Source organism: Pseudophryne corroboree, chromosome 7 (assembly GCF_028390025.1).
Source record: "Pseudophryne corroboree isolate aPseCor3 chromosome 7, aPseCor3.hap2, whole genome shotgun sequence".
In the NCBI taxonomy this organism is placed as follows: domain Eukaryota; kingdom Metazoa; phylum Chordata; class Amphibia; order Anura; family Myobatrachidae; genus Pseudophryne; species Pseudophryne corroboree.
Genome location: NC_086450.1, coordinates 518,962,419 through 518,984,065, shown reverse-complemented (window position 1 = coordinate 518,984,065; position 21,647 = coordinate 518,962,419). Strand labels below are relative to the sequence as shown.

Below are 21,647 nucleotides of genomic sequence, written 5' to 3'. Positions count from 1 at the left end.
ATACACAATACAGTGTAAGGAAGTGTCATATACACAAGTCCTGCACAGTGTAGTGTAACATTGTCCTACATATACACAATACAGTGTAAGGAAGTGTCATATACACAAGTCCTGCACAGTGGTAGTGTAACATTGTCCTACATATACACAATACAGTGTAAGGAAGTGTCATATACACAAGTCCTGCACAGTGGTAGTGTAACATTGTCCTACATATACACAATACAGTGTAAGGAAGTGTCATATACACAAGTCCTGCACAGTGGTAGTGTAACATTGTCCTACATATACACAATACAGTGTAAGGAAGTGTCATATACACAAGTCCTGCACAGTGGTAGTGTAACATTGTCCTACATATACACAATACAGTGTAAGGAAGTGTCATATACACAAGTCCTGCACAGTGGTAGTGTAACATTGTCCTACATATACACAATACAGTGTAAGGAAGTGTCATATACACAAGTCCTGCACAGTGGTAGTGTAACATTGTCCTACATATACACAATACAGTGTAAGGAAGTGTCATATACACAAGTCCTGCACAGTGGTAGTGTAACATTGTCCTACATATACACAATACAGTGTAAGGAAGTGTCATATACACAAGTCCTGCACAGTGGTAGTGTAACATTGTCCTACATATACACAATACAGTGTAAGGAAAGTGTCATATACACAAGTCCTGCACAGTGGTAGTGTAACATTGTCCTACATATACACAATACAGTGTAAGGAAGTGTCATATACACAAGTCCTGCACAGTGGTAGTGTAGCATTGTCCTACATATACACAATACAGTGTAAGGAAGTGTCATATACACAAGTCCTGCACAGTGGTAGTGTAACATTGTCCTACATATACACAATACAGTGTAAGGAAGTGTCATATACACAAGTCCTGCACAGTGGTAGTGTAACATTGTCCTACATATACACAATACAGTGTAAGGAAGTGTCATATACACAAGTCCTGCACAGTGGTAGTGTAACATTGTCCTACATATACACAATACAGTGTAAGGAAGTGTCATATACACAAGTCCTGCACAGTGGTAGTGTAACATTGTCCTACATATACACAATACAGTGTAAGGAAGTGTCATATACACAAGTCCTGCACAGTGGTAGTGTAACATTGTCCTACATATACACAATACAGTGTAAGGAAGTGTCATATACACAAGTCCTGCACAGTGGTAGTGTAACATTGTCCTACATATACACAATACAGTGTAAGGAAGTGTCATATACACAAGTCCTGCACAGTGGTAGTGTAAGCATTGTCCTACATATACACAATACAGTGTAAGAAAGTGTCATATACACAAGTCCTGCACAGTGGTAGTGTAACATTGTCCTACATATACACAATACAGTGTAAGGAAGTGTCATATACACAAGTCCTGCACAGTGGTAGTGTAACATTGTCCTACATATACACAATACAGTGTAAGGAAGTGTCATATACACAAGTCCTGCACAGTGGTAGTGTAACATTGTCCTACATATACACAATACAGTGTAAGGAAGTGTCATATACACAAGTCCTGCACAGTGGTAGTGTAGCATTGTCCTACATATACACAATACAGTGTAAGGAAGTGTCATATACACAAGTCCTGCACAGTGGTAGTGTAACATTGTCCTACATATACACAATACAGTGTAAGGAAGTGTCATATACACAAGTCCTGCACAGTGGTAGTGTAGCATTGTCCTACATATACACAATACAGTGTAAGAAAGTGTCATATACACAAGTCCTGCACAGTGGTAGTGTAACATTGTCCTACATATACACAATACAGTGTAAGGAAGTGTCATATACACAAGTCCTGCACAGTGGTAGTGTAGCATTGTCCTACATATACACAATACAGTGTAAGGAAGTGTCATATACACAAGTCCTGCACAGTGGTAGTGTAACATTGTCCTACATATACACAATACAGTGTAAGGAAGTGTCATATACACAAGTCCTGCACAGTGGTAGTGTAACATTGTCCTACATATACACAATACAGTGTAAGGAAGTGTCATATACACAAGTCCTGCACAGTGGTAGTGTAACATTGTCCTACATATACACAATACAGTGTAAGGAAGTGTCATATACACAAGTCCTGCACAGTGGTAGTGTAACATTGTCCTACATATACACAATACAGTGTAAGGAAGTGTCATATACACAAGTCCTGCACAGTGGTAGTGTAACATTGTCCTACATATACACAATACAGTGTAAGGAAGTGTCATATACACAAGTCCTGCACAGTGGTAGTGTAACATTGTCCTACATATACACAATACAGTGTAAGGAAGTGTCATATACACAAGTCCTGCACAGTGGTAGTGTAACATTGTCCTACATATACACAATACAGTGTAAGAAGTGTCATATACACAAGTCCTGCACAGTGGTAGTGTAAGCATTGTCCTACATATACACAATACAGTGTAAGGAAGTGTCATATACACAAGTCCTGCACAGTGGTAGTGTAGCATTGTCCTACATATACACAATACAGTGTAAGGAAGTGTCATATACACAAGTCCTGCACAGTGGTAGTGTAGCATTGTCCTACATATACACAATACAGTGTAAGGAAGTGTCATATACACAAGTCCTGCACAGTGGTAGTGTAGCATTGTCCTACATATACACAATACAGTGTAAGGAAGTGTCATATACACAAGTCCTGCACAGTGGTAGTGTAGCATTGTCCTACATATACACAATACAGTGTAAGGAAGTGTCATATACACAAGTCCTGCACAGTGGTAGTGTAGCATTGTCCTACATATACACAATACAGTGTAAGAAGTGTCATATACACAAGTCCTGCACAGTGGTAGTGTAACATTGTCCTACATATACACAATACAGTGTAAGGAAGTGTCATATACACAAGTCCTGCACAGTGGTAGTGTAACATTGTCCTACATATACACAATACAGTGTAAGGAAGTGTCATATACACAAGTCCTGCACAGTGGTAGTGTAGCATTGTCCTACATATACACAATACAGTGTAAGGAAGTGTCATATACACAAGTCCTGCACAGTGGTAGTGTAGCATTGTCCTACATATACACAATACAGTGTAAGAAAGTGTCATATACACAAGTCCTGCACAGTGGTAGTGTAGCATTGTCCTACATATACACAATACAGTGTAAGGAAGTGTCATATACACAAGTCCTGCACAGTGGTAGTGTAGCATTGTCCTACATATACACAATACAGAAGGAAGTGTCATATACACAAGTCCTGCACAGTGGTAGTGCACGCATTGTCCTACATATACACAAGTCCCTGCACAGTGGTAGTGTAACATTGTCCTACATATACACAATCACAGTGTAAGGAAGTGTCATATACACAAGTCCTGCACAGTGGTAGTGTAACATTGTCCTACATATACACAATACAGTGTAAGGAAGTGTCATATACACAAGTCCTGCACAGTGGTAGTGTAACATTGTCCTACATATACACAATACAGTGTAAGGAAGTGTCATATACACAAGTCCTGCACAGTGGTAGTGTAACATTGTCCTACATATACACAATACAGTGTAAGGAAGTGTCATATACACAAGTCCTGCACAGTGGTAGTGTAACATTGTCCTACATATACACAATACAGTGTAAGGAAGTGTCATATACACTAAGTCCTGCACAGTGGTAGTGTAACATTGTCCTACATATACACAATACAGTGTAAGAAAGTGTCATATACACAAGTCCTGCACAGTGGTAGTGTAGCATTGTCCTACATATACACAATACAGTGTAAGGAAGTGTCATATACACAAGTCCTGCACAGTGGTAGTGTAACATTGTCCTACATATACACAATACAGTGTAAGGAAGTGTCATATACACAAGTCCTGCACAGTGGTAGTGTAACATTGTCCTACATATACACAATACAGTGTAAGAAAGTGTCATATACACAAGTCCTGCACAGTGGTAGTGTAACATTGTCCTACATATACACAATACAGTGTAAGGAAGTGTCATATACACAAGTCCTGCACAGTGGTAGTGTAACATTGTCCTACATATACACAATACAGTGTAAGGAAGTGTCATATACACAAGTCCTGCACAGTGGTAGTGTAACATTGTCCTACATATACACAATACAGTGTAAGGAAGTGTCATATACACAAGTCCTGCACAGTGGTAGTGTAACATTGTCCTACATATACACAATACAGTGTAAGGAAGTGTCATATACACAAGTCCTGCACAGTGGTAGTGTAACATTGTCCTACATATACACAATACAGTGTAAGGAAGTGTCATATACACAAGTCCTGCACAGTGGTAGTGTAACATTGTCCTACATATACACAATACAGTGTAAGGAAGTGTCATATACACAAGTCCTGCACAGTGGTAGTGTAACATTGTCCTACATATACACAATACAGTGTAAGGAAGTGTCATATACACAAGTCCTGCACAGTGGTAGTGTAACATTGTCCTACATATACACAATACAGTGTAAGAAAGTGTCATATACACAAGTCCTGCACAGTGGTAGTGTAACATTGTCCTACATATACACAATACAGTGTAAGGAAGTGTCATATACACAAGTCCTGCACAGTGGTAGTGTAACATTGTCCTACATATACACAATACAGTGTAAGGAAGTGTCATATACACAAGTCCTGCACAGTGGTAGTGTAACATTGTCCTACATATACACAATACAGTGTAAGGAAGTGTCATATACACAAGTCCTGCACAGTGGTAGTGTAACATTGTCCTACATATACACAATACAGTGTAAGAAAGTGTCATATACACAAGTCCTGCACAGTGGTAGTGTAGCATTGTCCTACATATACACAATACAGTGTAAGGAAGTGTCATATACACAAGTCCTGCACAGTGGTAGTGTAGCATTGTCCTACATATACACAATACAGTGTAAGGAAGTGTCATATACACAAGTCCTGCACAGTGGTAGTGTAGCATTGTCCTACATATACACAAGTCCTGCACAGTGGTAGTGTAACATTGTCCTACATATACACAATACAGTGTAAGGAAGTGTCATATACACAAGTCCTGCACAGTGGTAGTGTAACATTGTCCTACATATACACAATACAGTGTAAGGAAGTGTCATATACACAAGTCCTGCACAGTGGTAGTGTAACATTGTCCTACATATACACAATACAGTGTAAGGAAGTATCATATACACAAGTCCTGCACAGTGGTAGTGTAACATTGTCCTACATATACACAATACAGTGTAAGGAAGTGTCATATACACAAGTCCTGCACAGTGGTAGTGTAACATTGTCCTACATATACACAATACAGTGTAAGAAAGTGTCATATACATAAGTCCTGCACAGTGGTAGTGTAACATTGTCCTACATATACACAATACAGTGTAAGAAAGTGTCATATACACAAGTCCTGCACAGTGGTAGTGTAGCATTGTCCTACATATACACAATACAGTGTAAGGAAGTGTCATATACACAAGTCCTGCACAGTGGTAGTGTAACATTGTCCTACATATACACAATACAGTGTAAGGAAGTGTCATATACACAAGTCCTGCACAGTGGTAGTGTAACATTGTCCTACATATACACAATACAGTGTAAGAAAGTGTCATATACACAAGTCCTGCACAGTGGTAGTGTAACATTGTCCTACATATACACAATACAGTGTAAGGAAGTGTCATATACACAAGTCCTGCACAGTGGTAGTGTAACATTGTCCTACATATACACAATACAGTGTAAGGAAGTGTCATATACACAAGTCCTGCACAGTGGTAGTGTAACATTGTCCTACATATACACAATACAGTGTAAGGAAGTGTCATATACACAAGTCCTGCACAGTGGTAGTGTAACATTGTCCTACATATACACAATACAGTGTAAGGAAGTGTCATATACACAAGTCCTGCACAGTGGTAGTGTAACATTGTCCTACATATACACAATACAGTGTAAGGAAGTGTCATATACACAAGTCCTGCACAGTGGTAGTGTAACATTGTCCTACATATACACAATACAGTGTAAGGAAGTGTCATATACACAAGTCCTGCACAGTGGTAGTGTAACATTGTCCTACATATACACAATACAGTGTAAGGAAGTGTCATATACACAAGTCCTGCACAGTGGTAGTGTAACATTGTCCTACATATACACAATACAGTGTAAGAAAGTGTCATATACACAAGTCCTGCACAGTGGTAGTGTAACATTGTCCTACATATACACAATACAGTGTAAGGAAGTGTCATATACACAAGTCCTGCACAGTGGTAGTGTAACATTGTCCTACATATACACAATACAGTGTAAGGAAGTGTCATATACACAAGTCCTGCACAGTGGTAGTGTAACATTGTCCTACATATACACAATACAGTGTAAGGAAGTGTCATATACACAAGTCCTGCACAGTGGTAGTGTAACATTGTCCTACATATACACAATACAGTGTAAGGAAGTGTCATATACACAAGTCCTGCACAGTGGTAGTGTAGCATTGTCCTACATATACACAATACAGTGTAAGGAAGTGTCATATACACAAGTCCTGCACAGTGGTAGTGTAACATTGTCCTACATATACACAATACAGTGTAAGGAAGTGTCATATACACAAGTCCTGCACAGTGGTAGTGTAACATTGTCCTACATATACACAAAACAGTGTAAGGAAGTGTCATATACACAAGTCCTGCACAGTGGTAGTGTAACATTGTCCTACATATACACAATACAGTGTAAGGAAGTGTCATATACACAAGTCCTGCACAGTGGTAGTGTAACATTGTCCTACATATACACAATACAGTGTAAGGAAGTGTCATATACACAAGTCCTGCACAGTGGTAGTGTAACATTGTCCTACATATACACAATACAGTGTAAGGAAGTGTCATATACACAAGTCCTGCACAGTGGTAGTGTAACATTGTCCTACATATACACAATACAGTGTAAGAAAGTGTCATATACACAAGTCCTGCACAGTGGTAGTGTAACATTGTCCTACATATACACAATACAGTGTAAGGAAGTGTCATATACACAAGTCCTGCACAGTGGTAGTGTAGCATTGTCCTACATATACACAATACAGTGTAAGGAAGTGTCATATACACAAGTCCTGCACAGTGGTAGTGTAACATTGTCCTACATATACACAATACAGTGTAAGGAAGTATCATATACACAAGTCCTGCACAGTGGTAGTGTAACATTGTCCTACATATACACAATACAGTGTAAGGAAGTGTCATATACACAAGTCCTGCACAGTGGTAGTGTAACATTGTCCTACATATACACAATACAGTGTAAGGAAGTATCATATACACAAGTCCTGCACAGTGGTAGTGTAACATTGTCCTACATATACACAATACAGTGTAAGGAAGTGTCATATACACAAGTCCTGCACAGTGGTAGTGTAACATTGTCCTACATATACACAATACAGTGTAAGGAAGTATCATATACACAAGTCCTGCACAGTGGTAGTGTAACATTGTCCTACATATACACAATACAGTGTAAGGAAGTGTCATATACACAAGTCCTGCACAGTGGTAGTGTAGCATTGTCCTACATATACACAATACAGTGTAAGGAAGTGTCATATACACAAGTCCTGCACAGTGGTAGTGTAACATTGTCCTACATATACACAATACAGTGTAAGGAAGTGTCATATACACAAGTCCTGCACAGTGGTAGTGTAACATTGTCCTACATATACACAATACAGTGTAAGGAAGTGTCATATACACAAGTCCTGCACAGTGGTAGTGTAACATTGTCCTACATATACACAATACAGTGTAAGGAAGTGTCATATACACAAGTCCTGCACAGTGGTAGTGTAGCATTGTCCTACATATACACAATACAGTGTAAGAAAGTGTCATATACACAAGTCCTGCACAGTGGTAGTGTAACATTGTCCTACATATACACAATACAGTGTAAGGAAGTGTCATATACACAAGTCCTGCACAGTGGTAGTGTAACATTGTCCTACATATACACAATACAGTGTAAGGAAGTGTCATATACACAAGTCCTGCACAGTGGTAGTGTAGCATTGTCCTACATATACACAATACAGTGTAAGAAAGTGTCATATACACAAGTCCTGCACAGTGGTAGTGTAACATTGTCCTACATATACACAATACAGTGTAAGGAAGTGTCATATACACAAGTCCTGCACAGTGGTAGTGTAACATTGTCCTACATATACACAATACAGTGTAAGGAAGTGTCATATACACAAGTCCTGCACAGTGGTAGTGTAGCATTGTCCTACATATACACAATACAGTGTAAGGAAGTGTCATATACACAAGTCCTGCACAGTGGTAGTGTAGCATTGTCCTACATATACACAATACAGTGTAAGGAAGTGTCATATACATAAGTCCTGCACAGTGGTAGTGTAACATTGTCCTACATATACACAATACAGCGTAAGGAAGTGTCATATACTGTACACTGAGAACATACATGTATATATTACTGCGTATTTCTGGCAGAGGACGTCTGTATACTCCACACTAGCTGGGGATAGATACACCTGACGCATGTATGGCGCCACCTAGGGGTGAGATATATATGTACTCCCCTCACATGTCACAAGGTAAGAAGTATTATAATAGAGCTGACCGTGTTCTGCTTGTGGAAGTCGGACAGTGACGCCATCAGTCTATCCAGCTCCATGGTGGCAGAGGACGCAGATAAAACCCTGGAAGACATGGACACAGAGCTGGTGACATCATTCACACGTGACATCATTACAGGTGACATCATTCCCACGTGACATCATTCACACGTGACATCATTACAGGTGATCAGTGACTGGATACAGAGCTGGTGACATCATTACAGGTGACATCATTACAGGTGATCAGTGACTGGATACAGAGCTGGTGACATCATTACAGGTGATCAGTGACTGGATACAGAGCTGGTGACATCATTACAGGTGACATCATTACAGGTGATCAGTGACTGGATACAGAGCTGGTGACATCATTACAGGTGATCAGTGACTGAATACAGAGCTGGTGACATCATTCACACGTGACATCATTACAGGTGACATCATTCCCACGTGACATCATTACAGGTGACATCATTCACACGTGACATCATTACAGGTGATCAGTGACTGGATACAGAGCTGGTGACATCATTACAGGTGACATCATTACAGGTGATCAGTGACTGGATACAGAGCTGGTGACATCATTACAGGTGATCAGTGACTGGATACAGAGCTGGTGACATCATTACAGGTGATCAGTGACTGAATACAGAGCTGGTGACATCATTCACACGTGACATCATTACAGGTGACATCATTCCCACGTGACATCATTACAGGTGACATCATTCACACGTGACATCATTACAGGTGATCAGTGACTGGATACAGAGCTGGTGACATCATTACAGGTGACATCATTACAGGTGATCAGTGACTGGATACAGAGCTGGTGACATCATTACAGGTGATCAGTGACTGAATACAGAGCTGGTGACATCATTCACACACGACATCATTACAGGTGATCACTGACTGGACACAGAGCTGGTGACATCATTACAGGTGACATCATTACAGGATATCAGTGACTGGACACAGAGCTGGTGACATCATAACAGGTGACATTATTACAGGTGACATCATCACAGGAGATCAGTGACTGGACACAGAGCTGGTGACATCATTACAGGTGACATCATTACAGGAGATCAGTGACTGGATACAGAGCTGGTGACATTATTACAGGTGACATCATCACAGGAGATCAGTGACTGGACACAGAGCTGGTGACATCATTACAGGTGACATCATTACAGGAGATCAGTGACTGGACACAGAGCTGGTGACATCATTACAGGTGACATCATTCCCACGTGACATCATTCACACGTGACATCATTACAGGAGATCAGTGACTGGACACAGAGCTGGTGACATCATTACAGGTGACATCATTACAGGAGATCAGTGACTGGACACAGAGCTGGTGACATCATTACAGGTGACATCATTCCCACGTGACATCATTCACACGTGACATCATTACAGGAGATCAGTGACTGGACACAGAGCTGGTGACATCATTACAGGTGACATCATTACAGGTGATCAGTGACTGGATACAGAGCTGGTGACATCATTACAGGTGACATCATTACAGGAGATCAGTGACTGGATACAGAGCTGGTGACATCATTACAGGTGACATCATTACAGGTGATCAGTGACTGGATACAGAGCTGGTGACATCATTACAGGAGATCAGTGACTGGACACAGAGCTGGTGACATCATTACAGGTGACATTATTACAAGAGATCAGTGACTGGATACAGGTCATGTGTGTTCTGAAGACATGATTCAGTAAGGATCACTACAGAGGCTGACATTGCGATTGTGATAAGATGTGACGAGACGCCCAACGCTGCAATCTTATGACCCATACTTATACAAAATAATGCAACTGCAGTCACACCGGGCGCCATGTTTTCCATCGCAGCGGACGTCAGAAGCACACCAGCGTTTTCCCAACCACTCCCCACAGATGGTCACTTCCTGTCAATAACTTTGTGGTCACATGTTACGGAGCCTGTGATTGCGAAGTGATTCAGACCTGATCTCTGGGGTGCGTTTTTTGCATCCCTGCAATCAGGTAGTCGCCGTCTACAGGGAGAGGGGAAATGGCTGTGCAGGGGATCGATCGTATGTGCAGGAGAGCGGCACAAACTTCTCTGCATAGCCCAGGACTTAATCTTCCATCGCCATGATCACGGTCGGAGCCGACGTCAGAAACCCTCACTCCAAATGCCGGGTCCCGACTGCGATTTCCCGGACACTCCTCTAAAACGGTCAGTTGCCACCCACAAACGCCCTCTTCCTGTCAGTCACCTTGCGATCGCCCGTGCGATCGCTTTCCTCGCAGCATTCCGTCGCTGCCCGGCGCATACTCACCGCTGTGTTCCGCAGTGTAGGGCGTATAGCTGTGTTCTGCAGTGTGAGGTGTATAGTACCGCTGTGACATGCAGTGTGAGGCGTATAGCACCGCTGTGTTCCGCAGTGTGAGGCGTATAGCACCGCTGTGTTCCGCAGTGTGAGGCGTATAGCACCGCTGTGTTCCGCAGTGTGAGGCGTATAGCACCGCTGTGTTCCGCAGTGTGAGGCGTATAGCACCGCTGTGTTCCGCAGTGTGAGGCGTATAGCACCGCTGTGTTCCGCAGTGTGAGGCGTATAGCACCGCTGTGTTCCGCAGTGTGAGGCGTAAAGTACCGCTGTGTTCCGCAGTGTGAGGCGTATAGTACCGCTGTGTTCCTCAGTGTGAGGTGTATAGTACCGCTGTGTTCCGCAGTGTGAGGTGTATAGCACCGCTGTGTTCCGCAGTGTGAGGCGTATAGTACCGCTGTGTTCTGCAGTGTGGGGCGTATAGCACCGCTGTGTTCCGCAGTGTGAGGCGTATAGTACCGCTGTGTTCCGCAGTGTGAGGCGTATAGCACCGCTGTGTTCCGCAGTGTGGGGCGTATAGCACCGCTGTGTTCCGCAGTGTGAGGCGTATAGTACCGCTGTGTTCCTCAGTGTGAGGTGTATAGTACCGCTGTGTTCCGCAGTGTGAGGCGTATAGTACCGCTGTGTTCCTCAGTGTGAGGCGTATAGCACCGCTGTGACATGCAGTGTGAGGCGTATAGCACCGCTGTGTTCCGCAGTGTGGGGCGTATAGCACCGCTGTGTTCCTCAGTGTGAGGCGTATAGTACCGCTGTGTTCCGCAGTGTGAGGCGTATAGTACCGCTGTGTTCCGCAGTGTGAGGCGTATAGCACCGCTGTGTTCCGCAGTGTGAGGTGTATAGTACCGCTGTGTTCCGCAGTGTGAGGCGTATAGTACCGCTGTGTTCCGCAGTGTGAGGCGTATAGCACCGCTGTGTTCCGCAGTGTGAGGCGTATAGCACCGCTGTGTTCCGCAGTGTGGGGCGTATAGCTGTGTTCCGCAGTGTGGGGCGTATAGCACCGCTGTGTTCCGCAGTGTGGGGCGTATAGCACCGCTGTGTTCCTCAGTGTGAGGCGTATAGCACCGCTGTGTTCCGCAGTGTGGGGCGTATAGCTGTGTTCTGCAGTGTGGGGCGTATAGCACCGCTGTGTTCCTCAGTGTGAGGCGTATAGCACCGCTGTGTTCCGCAGTGTGGGGCGTATAGCTGTGTTCTGCAGTGTGGGGCGTATAGCACCGCTGTGTTCCGCAGTGTGAGGCGTATAGCACCGCTGTGTTCCTCAGTGTGGGGCGTATAGCACCGCTGTGTTCCGCAGTGTGAGGCGTATAGCACCGCTGTGTTCCTCAGTGTGGGGCGTATAGCACCGCTGTGTTCCGCAGTGTGAGGCGTATAGTACCGCTGTGTTCCTCAGTGTGAGGCGTATAGTACCGCTGTGTTCCTCAGTGTGAGGCGTATAGCACCGCTGTGTTCCGCAGTGTGAGGCGTATAGTACCGCTGTGTTCCGCAGTGTGAGGCGTATAGTACCACTGTGTTCCTCAGTGTGAGGCGTATAGTACCGCTGTGTTCCTCAGTGTGAGGCGTATAGTACCGCTGTGACATGCAGTGTGAGGTGTATAGTACCGCTGTGACATGCAGTGTGAGGTGTATAGTACCGCTGTGTTCCTCAGTGTGAGGTGTATAGTACCGCTGTGTTCTGCAGTGTGAGGTGTATAGTACCGCTGTGTTCCGCAGTGTGAGGCGTATAGTACCGCTGTGTTCCTCAGTGTGAGGCGTATAGTACCGCTGTGTTCCTCAGTGTGAGGCGTATAGTACCGCTGTGACATGCAGTGTGAGGTGTATAGTACCGCTGTGACATGCAGTGTGAGGTGTATAGTACCGCTGTGTTCCTCAGTGTGAGGTGTATAGTACCGCTGTGTTCTGCAGTGTGAGGTGTATAGTACCGCTGTGTTCCGCAGTGTGAGGCGTATAGTACCGCTGTGTTCCTCAGTGTGAGGCGTATAGTACCGCTGTGTTCCGCAGTGTGAGGCGTATAGTACCGCTGTGTTCCTCAGTGTGAGGCGTATAGTACCGCTGTGTTCCGCAGTGTGAGGCGTATAGTACCGCTGTGTTCCTCAGTGTGAGGCGTATTGTACCGCTGTGTTCCTCAGTGTGAGGCGTATAGTACCGCTGTGACATGCAGTGTGAGGTGTATAGTACCGCTGTGTTCCTCAGTGTGAGGTGTATAGTACCGCTGTGTTCTGCAGTGTGAGGTGTATAGTACCGCTGTGTTCCGCAGTGTGAGGTGTATAGTACCGCTGTGTTCCGCAGTGTGAGGTGTATAGTACCGCTGTGTTCCGCAGTGTGAGGCGTATAGTACCGCTGTGTTCTGCAGTGTGAGGCGTATAGTACTGCTGTGTTCCTCAGTGTGAGGCGTATAGTACCGCTGTGTTCCGCAGTGTGGGGCGTATAGCTGTGTTCCGCAGTGTGGGGCGTATAGCACCGCTGTGTTCCGCAGTGTGGGGCGTATAGTACCGCTGTGTTCCTCAGTGTGAGGCGTATAGTACCGCTGTGTTCCGCAGTGTGGGGCGTATAGCTGTGTTCTGCAGTGTGGGGCGTATAGCACCGCTGTGTTCCGCAGTGTGAGGTGTATAGTACCGCTGTGTTCTGCAGTGTGAGGCGTATAGTACCGCTGTGTTCCGCAGTGTGAGGTGTATAGTACCGCTGTGTTCTGCAGTGTGAGGTGTATAGTACCGCTGTGTTCCGCAGTGTGAGGCGTATAGCACCGCTGTGTTCCTCAGTGTGGGGCGTATAGCTGTGTTCTGCAGTGTGGGGCGTATAGCACCGCTGTGACATGCAGTGTGAGGCGTATAGTACCGCTGTGTTCCGCAGTGTGGGGCGTATAGTACCGCTGTGTTCCGCAGTGTGGGGCGTATAGCTGTGTTCTGCAGTGTGGGGCGTATAGCACCGCTGTGACATGCAGTGTGAGGCGTATAGTACCGCTGTGTTCCGCAGTGTGGGGCGTATAGCTTTGTTCTGCAGTGTGGGGCGTATAGCACCGCTGTGACATGCAGTGTGAGGCGTATAGTACCGCTGTGTTCCTCAGTGTGAGGCGTATAGTACCGCTGTGTTCCGCAGTGTGAGGCGTATAGCACCACTGTGTTCCGCAGTGTGAGGCGTATAGCACCACTGTGTTCCGCAGTGTGAGGTGTATAGTACCGCTGTGTTCTGCAGTGTGAGGTGTATAGTACCGCTGTGTTCCGCAGTGTGAGGTGTATAGTACCGCTGTGTTCCGCAGTGTGGGGCGTATAGTACCGCTGTGTTCCTCAGTGTGAGGCGTATAGTACCGCTGTGTTCCGCAGTGTGAGGTGTATAGTACCGCTGTGTTCTGCAGTGTGAGGTGTATAGTACCGCTGTGTTCCTCAGTGTGAGGCGTATAGCACCGCTGTGACATGCAGTGTGAGGTGTATAGTACCGCTGTGTTTTGCAGTGTGAGGTGTATAATACCGCTGTGTTCTGCAGTGTGAGGTGTATAGTACCGCTGTGTTCTGCAGTGTGAGGTGTATAGTACCGCTGTGTTCTGCAGTGTGAGGTGTATAGTACCGCTGTGTTCTGCAGTGTGAGGTGTATAGCACCGCTGTGTTCCGCAGTGTGAGGCGTATAGCACCGCTGTGTTCTGCAGTGTGAGGTGTATAGTACCGCTGTGTTCTGCAGTGTGAGGTGTATAGTACCGCTGTGTTCTGCAGTGTGAGGTGTATAGCACCGCTGTGTTCCGCAGTGTGAGGCGTATAGCACCGCTGTGTTCTGCAGTGTGAGGTGTATAGTACCGCTGTGTTCTGCAGTGTGAGGTGTATAGTACCGCTGTGTTCTGCAGTGTGAGGCGTATAGTACCGCTGTGTTCCGCAGTGTGAGGTGTATAGCACCGCTGTGTTCCGCAGTGTGAGGCGTATAGTACCGCTGTGTTCCTCAGTGTGGGGCGTATAGCACCGCTGTGACATGCAGTGTGAGGCGTATAGTACCGCTGTGTTCCTCAGTGTGAGGCGTATAGTACCGCTGTGTTCCGCAGTGTGGGGCGTATAGCTGTGTTCTGCAGTGTGGGGCGTATAGCACCGCTGTGACATGCAGTGTGAGGCGTATAGTACCGCTGTGTTCCGCAGTGTGGGGCGTATAGCTGTGTTCTGCAGTGTGGGGCGTATAGCACCGCTGTGTTCCTCAGTGTGAGGCGTATAGTACCGCTGTGTTCCGCAGTGTGAGGCGTATAGCACCGCTGTGTTCCGCAGTGTGAGGCGTATAGCACCGCTGTGTTCCTCAGTGTGAGGCGTATAGTACCGCGGTGTTCCGCAGTGTGAGGTGTATAGTACCGCTGTGTTCTGCAGTGTGAGGTGTATAGCACCGCTGTGTTCTGCAGTGTGAGGTGTATAGCACCGCTGTGTTCTGCAGTGTGAGGCGTATAGTACCGCTGTGTTCCTCAGTGTGAGGCGTATAGCACCGCTGTGTTCCGCAGTGTGAGGTGTATAGTACCGCTGTGTTCCGCAGTGTGAGGTGTATAGTACCGCTGTGTTCTGCAGTGTGAGGTGTATAGCACCGCTGTGTTCTGCAGTGTGAGGTGTATAGCACCGCTGTGTTCTGCAGTGTGAGGCGTATAGCACCGCTGTGTTCCGCAGTGTGAGGCGTATAGCACCGCTGTGTTCCTCAGTGTGAGGCGTATAGTACCGCTGTGTTCCGCAGTGTGAGGTGTATAGTACCGCTGTGTTCCGCAGTGTGAGGTGTATAGTACCGCTGTGTTCTGCAGTGTGAGGTGTATAGCACCGCTGTGTTCTGCAGTGTGAGGCGTATAGCACCGCTGTGTTCCGCAGTGTGAGGCGTATAGCACCGCTGTGTTCCGCAGTGTGAGGCGTATAGTACCGCTGTGTTCCGCATTGTGAGGCGTATAGTACCGCTGTGTTCCTCAGTGTGAGGTGTATAGTACCGCTGTGTTCCGCAGTGTGAGGTGTATAGTACCGCTGTGTTCCGCAGTGTGAGGTGTATAGTACCGCTGTGTTCCGCATTGTGAGGCGTATAGTACCGCTGTGTTCCTCAGTGTGAGGTGTATAGTACCGCTGTGTTCCGCAGTGTGAGGTGTATAGTACCGCTGTGTTCCGCAGTGTGAGGTGTATAGTACCGCTGTGTTCTGCAGTGTGAGGTGTATAGCACCGCTGTGTTCTGCAGTGTGAGGCGTATAGCACCGCTGTGTTCCGCAGTGTGAGGCGTATAGCACCGCTGTGTTCCGCAGTGTGAGGCGTATAGTACCGCTGTGTTCCGCATTGTGAGGCGTATAGTACCGCTGTGTTCCTCAGTGTGAGGCGTATAGTACCGCTGTGTTCCGCAGTGTGAGGTGTATAGTACCGCTGTGTTCCGCAGTGTGAGGTGTATAGTACCGCTGTGTTCTGCAGTGTGAGGTGTATAGCACCGCTGTGTTCTGCAGTGTGAGGTGTATAGCACCGCTGTGTTCTGCAGTGTGAGGCGTATAGCACCGCTGTGTTCCGCAGTGTGAGGCGTATAGCACCGCTGTGTTCCTCAGTGTGAGGCGTATAGTACCGCTGTGTTCCGCAGTGTGAGGTGTATAGTACCGCTGTGTTCCGCAGTGTGAGGTGTATAGTACCGCTGTGTTCTGCAGTGTGAGGTGTATAGTACCGCTGTGTTCCGCAGTGTGAGGTGTATAGTACCGCTGTGTTCCGCAGTGTGAGGTGTATAGTACCGCTGTGTTCTGCAGTGTGAGGTGTATAGCACCGCTGTGTTCTGCAGTGTGAGGCGTATAGCACCGCTGTGTTCCGCAGTGTGAGGCGTATAGCACCGCTGTGTTCCGCAGTGTGAGGCGTATAGTACCGCTGTGTTCCGCATTGTGAGGCGTATAGTACCGCTGTGTTCCTCAGTGTGAGGTGTATAGTACCGCTGTGACCAGGACAGGAAGTGATCCAGAAACTTCTATGTTGTGTATGTAGCTTCCTTACAGCTGATCCTAAAGATACCTAGCAGCCCCACAAGGGGTGAGTGTGCGGGGACAGGTCTAGTAGGGTACAGGGTGAGTGTACGGGGACAGGGTGAGTGTACGGGGACAGGGTGAGTGTACGGGGACAGGGTGAGTGTGCGGGGACAGGTCTGGTAGGGGACAGGGTGAGTGTGCCAGGACAGGTCTGGTAGGGGACAGGGTGAGTGTGCGGGGACAGGTCTGGTAGGGGACAGGGTGAGTGTGCGGGGACAGGTCTGGTAGGGGACAGGGTGAGTGTGCGGGGACAGGTCTGGTAGGGGACAGGGTGAGTGTGCGGGGATAGGTCTGGTAGGGGACAGGGTGAGTCTGCCGGGACAGGTCTGGTAGGGGACAGGATGAGTGTGCGGGGACAGGTCTGGTAAGGGACAGGGTGAGTGTGCGGGGACAGGTCTGGTAGGGGACAGGGTGAGTGTGCGGGGACAGGTCTGGTAGGGGACAGGGTGAGTGTGGGGACAGGTCTGGTAGGGGACAGGGTGAGTGTGCGGGGACAGGTCTGGTAGGGGACAGGGTGAGTGTGCGGGGACAGGTCTGGTAGGTGACAGGGTGAGTGTGCCAGGACAGGTCTGATAGGGGACAGGGTGAGTGTGCGGGGACAGGGTGAGTGTGTGCGGGGACAGGTCTAGTAAGGGACAGGGTGAGTGTGCGGGGACAGGTCTGGTAGGGACAGGGTGAGTGTGTGGGGACAGGTCTGGTAGGGGACAAAGTGAGTGTGCGGGGACAGGTCTGGTAAGGGACAGGGTGAGTGTGCGGGGACAGGTCTGGTAGGGGACAGGGTGAGTGTGCTGGGACAGGTCTGGTAGGGGACAGGGTGAGTGTGCGGGGACAGGGTGAGTGTGCCAGGACAGGTCTGGTAGGGGACAGGGTGAGTGTGCTGGGACAGGTCTGGTAGGGGACAGGGTGAGTGTGCTGGGACAGGTCTGGTAGGGACAGGGTTAGTGTGCGGGGACAGGTCTGGTAGGGGACAGGGTGAGTGTGCCAGGACAGGTCTGGTAGGAGACAGGGTGAGTGTGCTGGGACAGGTCTGGTAGGGGACAGGGTGAGTGTGCGGGGACAGGTCTGGTAGGGGACAGGGTGAGTGTACGGGGACAGGGTGAGTGTGTGGGGACAGGTCTGGTAGGGGACAGGGTGAGTGTGCGGGGACAGGTCTGGTAGGGGACAGGGTGAGTGTGCGGGGACAGGTCTGGTAGGGGACAGGGTGAGTGTGCCAGGATAGGTCTGGTAGGGGAAAGGGTGAGTGTGCTGGGACAGGTCTGGTAGGGGACAGGGTGAGTGTACGGGGACAGGGTGAGTGTGCGGGGACAGGTCTGGTAGGGGACAGGGTGAGTGTGCGGGGACAGGTCTGGTAGGGGACAGGGTGAGTGTGCGGGGACAGGTCTGGTAGGGGACAGGGTGAGTGTGCGGGGACAGGTCTGGTAGGGGACAGGGTGAGTGTGCGGGGACAGGTCTGGTAGGGGACAGGGTGAGTGTGCCGAGACAGGTCTGGTAGGGGACAGGGTGAGTGTGTGGGGACAGGTCTGGTAGGGGACAGGGTGAGCGTGCGGGGACAGGTCTGGTAGGGGACAGGGTGAGTGTGCGGGGACAGGTCTGGTAGGGGACAGGGTGAGTGTGTGGGGACAGGTCTGGTAGGGGACAGGGTGAGCGTGCGGGGACAGGTCTGGTAGGGGACAGGATGAGTGTGAGGAGACAGGTCTGGTAGGGGACAGGGTGAGTGTGTGGGAACAGGTCTGGTAGGGGACAGGGTGAGTGTGCCAGGACAGGTCTGGTAGGGGACAGGGTGAGTGTGCGGGGACAGGGTGAGTGTGTGCGGGGACAGGTCTAGTAAGGGACAGGGTGAGTGTGTGGGGACAGGTCTGGTAGGGGCAGGGTGAGTGTGTGGGGACAGGTCTGGTAGGGGACAAGGTGAATGTGCCAGGACAGGTCTGGTAGGGGACAGGGTGAGTGTGCGGGGACAGGGTGAGTGTGTGTGGGAACAGGTCTGGTAGGGGACAGGGTGAGTGTGCCAGGACAGGTCTGGTAGGGGACAGGGTGAGTGTGCGGGGACAGGGTGAGTGTGTGCGGGGACAGGTCTAGTAAGGGACAGGGTGAGTGTGTGGGGACAGGTCTGGTAGGGGACAGGGTGAGTGTGCGGGGACAGGCCTGGTAGGAGACAGGGTGAGTGTGCGGGGACAGATCTGGTAGGGGACAGGGTGAGTGTGTGGGGACAGGTCTGGTAGGGACAGGGTGAGTGTGTGGGGACAGGTCTGGTAGGGGACAGGGTGAGTGTGCGGGGACAGGTCTGGTAAGGGACAGGGTGAGTGTGCAGGGACAGGTCTGGTAGGGGACAGGGTGAGTGTGCGGGGACAGGTCTGGTAGTGGACAGGGTGAGTGCGCTGGGACAGGTCTGGTAGGGACAGGGTGAGTGTGTGGGGACAGGTCTGGTGGGGACAGGGTGAGTGTACGGGGACAGGTCTGGTAAGGGACAGGGTGAGTGTGCGGGGACAGGTCTGGTAGGGGACAGGGTGAGTGTGCGGGGACAGGTCTGGTAGGGGACAGGGTGAGTGTGAGGGGTGTTGCCATATAGGTAATTGTCCGCACTTAGTATAATATTAGGCCAATGGATATTGTCTGAATTAAAATAATTCATTATAAATAAGTGATGTAACCATAGTGTATAGTGGATATATATAGTAAGGAATAGATATGAAATAAATTTGAATGTATGAGGTAATGTTTAGCTGATTTAAGAGATTAGGTTTGTGTATGTGTTTATATAGATATACTGTATATTTGTGTTTTACTGCAAGATGGTAAAACAGTGTAGGGAACAGGTTTATTCTGCTCTAGTCATAAATAAGGCTAGAGAGGTCACAGTAAGATCAAGAGTCATTGTAGAGAAAAGGTATTAGGCCATAAATGATAATAGGTGTGTGACAGAGCTCTGTTGGTCATTGGAATTCCCAGGTGTGCTTACAGTAGATCAGAATCAAGATTGCAATACCTATCGCAATTATAAAACGGGTTTGTCTATTGTCCAGTAAAGGTTAAAGCTAGGGAGCATAATTTAACTACTATGAAAAGAGATCACATCCATTGATAAAACATGGTGGAACCCACCCCAGGAAAACTTGTCAATACAACAGAACTTTGGATGAAAAGACATTCCAGATTTTACAATACTATACTTGCTTAAGGCAGTGTGGACACCACACTTTTATGACACCGTGCCTCTGTGAACAGGACACGACAGCCCAGTTCAATGTTTGTTTTATTACACCTTGGAATCTGACAAACCTATAATTACCTATTCCATTGGAAACTATGAGAATATGATAGTTTGAATTGGTAAAATATGGGATAAAAAGCAGCAGACTTTTTAGTTAGAGGAAGGAAGAAAGGAGGAGGAGAAGGAGAAGGAAGGAAGTCAGTCAGGAGGAGAAGTCATGGAGAACATGCAGAAGGAATGATTCTTGGGATGGCAATCTTTAACTTGCAAGTATAAATATGTTAGTAATTGAATTGTTTGTGAAACTTATGTCATGTTGTTTTATGTTATGTAATGAAGGAAGCATAGCATAGCTTAATATAATAATTAGTATATATATCACTACTGTGTATATCTTATTCTGTACGATTTGATCTGCCTGTAAATAAATAATCATATAAAAATAGCGGTAATATTCAAGCTTGAACTCTCTTTAAGGAATCTTAATTTCATAATTTCATAAGTCATATATATATATATATATATATATATATATATATATATATATAAGGACTGCATATATTTATCAGCCACTTAGTAAGCCTGACATAATATACTTGCAGATATATATGATAAATGCATATTAATTGAAATATATCAATATATTAAATACCATATATGATATATTAAATATTAATATTCATAAATATGATTCCATAAATCAATAGGGGACAGGTCTGGTAGGGACAGGGTGAGTGTGCGGGGACAGGTCTGGTAGGGGACAGGGTGAGTGTGCCAGGACAGGTCTGGTAGGGGACAGGGTGAGTGTGCGGGGACAGGTCTGGTAGGGGACAGGGTGAGTGTGCGGGGACAGGTCTGGTAGGGACAGGGCGAGTGTGCGGGGACAGGTCTGGTAGGGGACAGGGTGAGTGTACGGGGACAGGGTGAGTGTGCAGGGACAGGTCTGGTAGGGGACAGGGTGAGTGTGCGGGGACAGGTCTGGTAGGGGACAGGGTGAGTGTGCGGGGACAGGGTGAGTGTGTGCGGGGACAGGTCTAGTAAGGGACAGGGTGAGGGTGTGGGGACAGGTCTGGAAGGGACAGGGTGAGTGTGCGGGGACAGGTCTGGTAGGGGACAGGGTGAGTGTGCGTGGACAGGTCTGGTAAGGGACAGGGTGAGTGTGCGGGGACAGGTCTGGTAGGGGACAGGGTGAGTGTGCGGGGACAGGTCTGGTAGGGGACAGGGTGAGTGTGCGTGGACAGGTCTGGTAAGGGACAGGGTGAGTGTGCGGGGACAGGTCTGGTAGGGGACAGGGTGAGTGTGCAGGGACAGGTCTGGTAGGGACAGGGTGAGTGTGTGGGGACAGTTCTGGTAGGGGACAGG

At 47.5% G+C, this 21,647-nt stretch overlaps 1 protein-coding gene across 1 annotated transcript in view; it reads right to left on the bottom strand.

Moving 5' to 3' along the window:
* Positions 1-8,721: 8,721 nt before the first annotated feature.
* LOC134944463 (transforming growth factor beta-1-induced transcript 1 protein-like) overlaps positions 8,722-21,647 on the bottom strand; it is a gene marked incomplete at its 3' end in the record, with an annotated part of 233,014 nt that continues 220,088 nt past the window's right edge. Inside the window, exon 7 of the mRNA XM_063933033.1 lies at positions 8,722-8,800. Within this exon, the coding sequence (XP_063789103.1) occupies positions 8,722-8,800 (79 nt within the window). The remainder of the gene's footprint in view (positions 8,801-21,647) is intronic.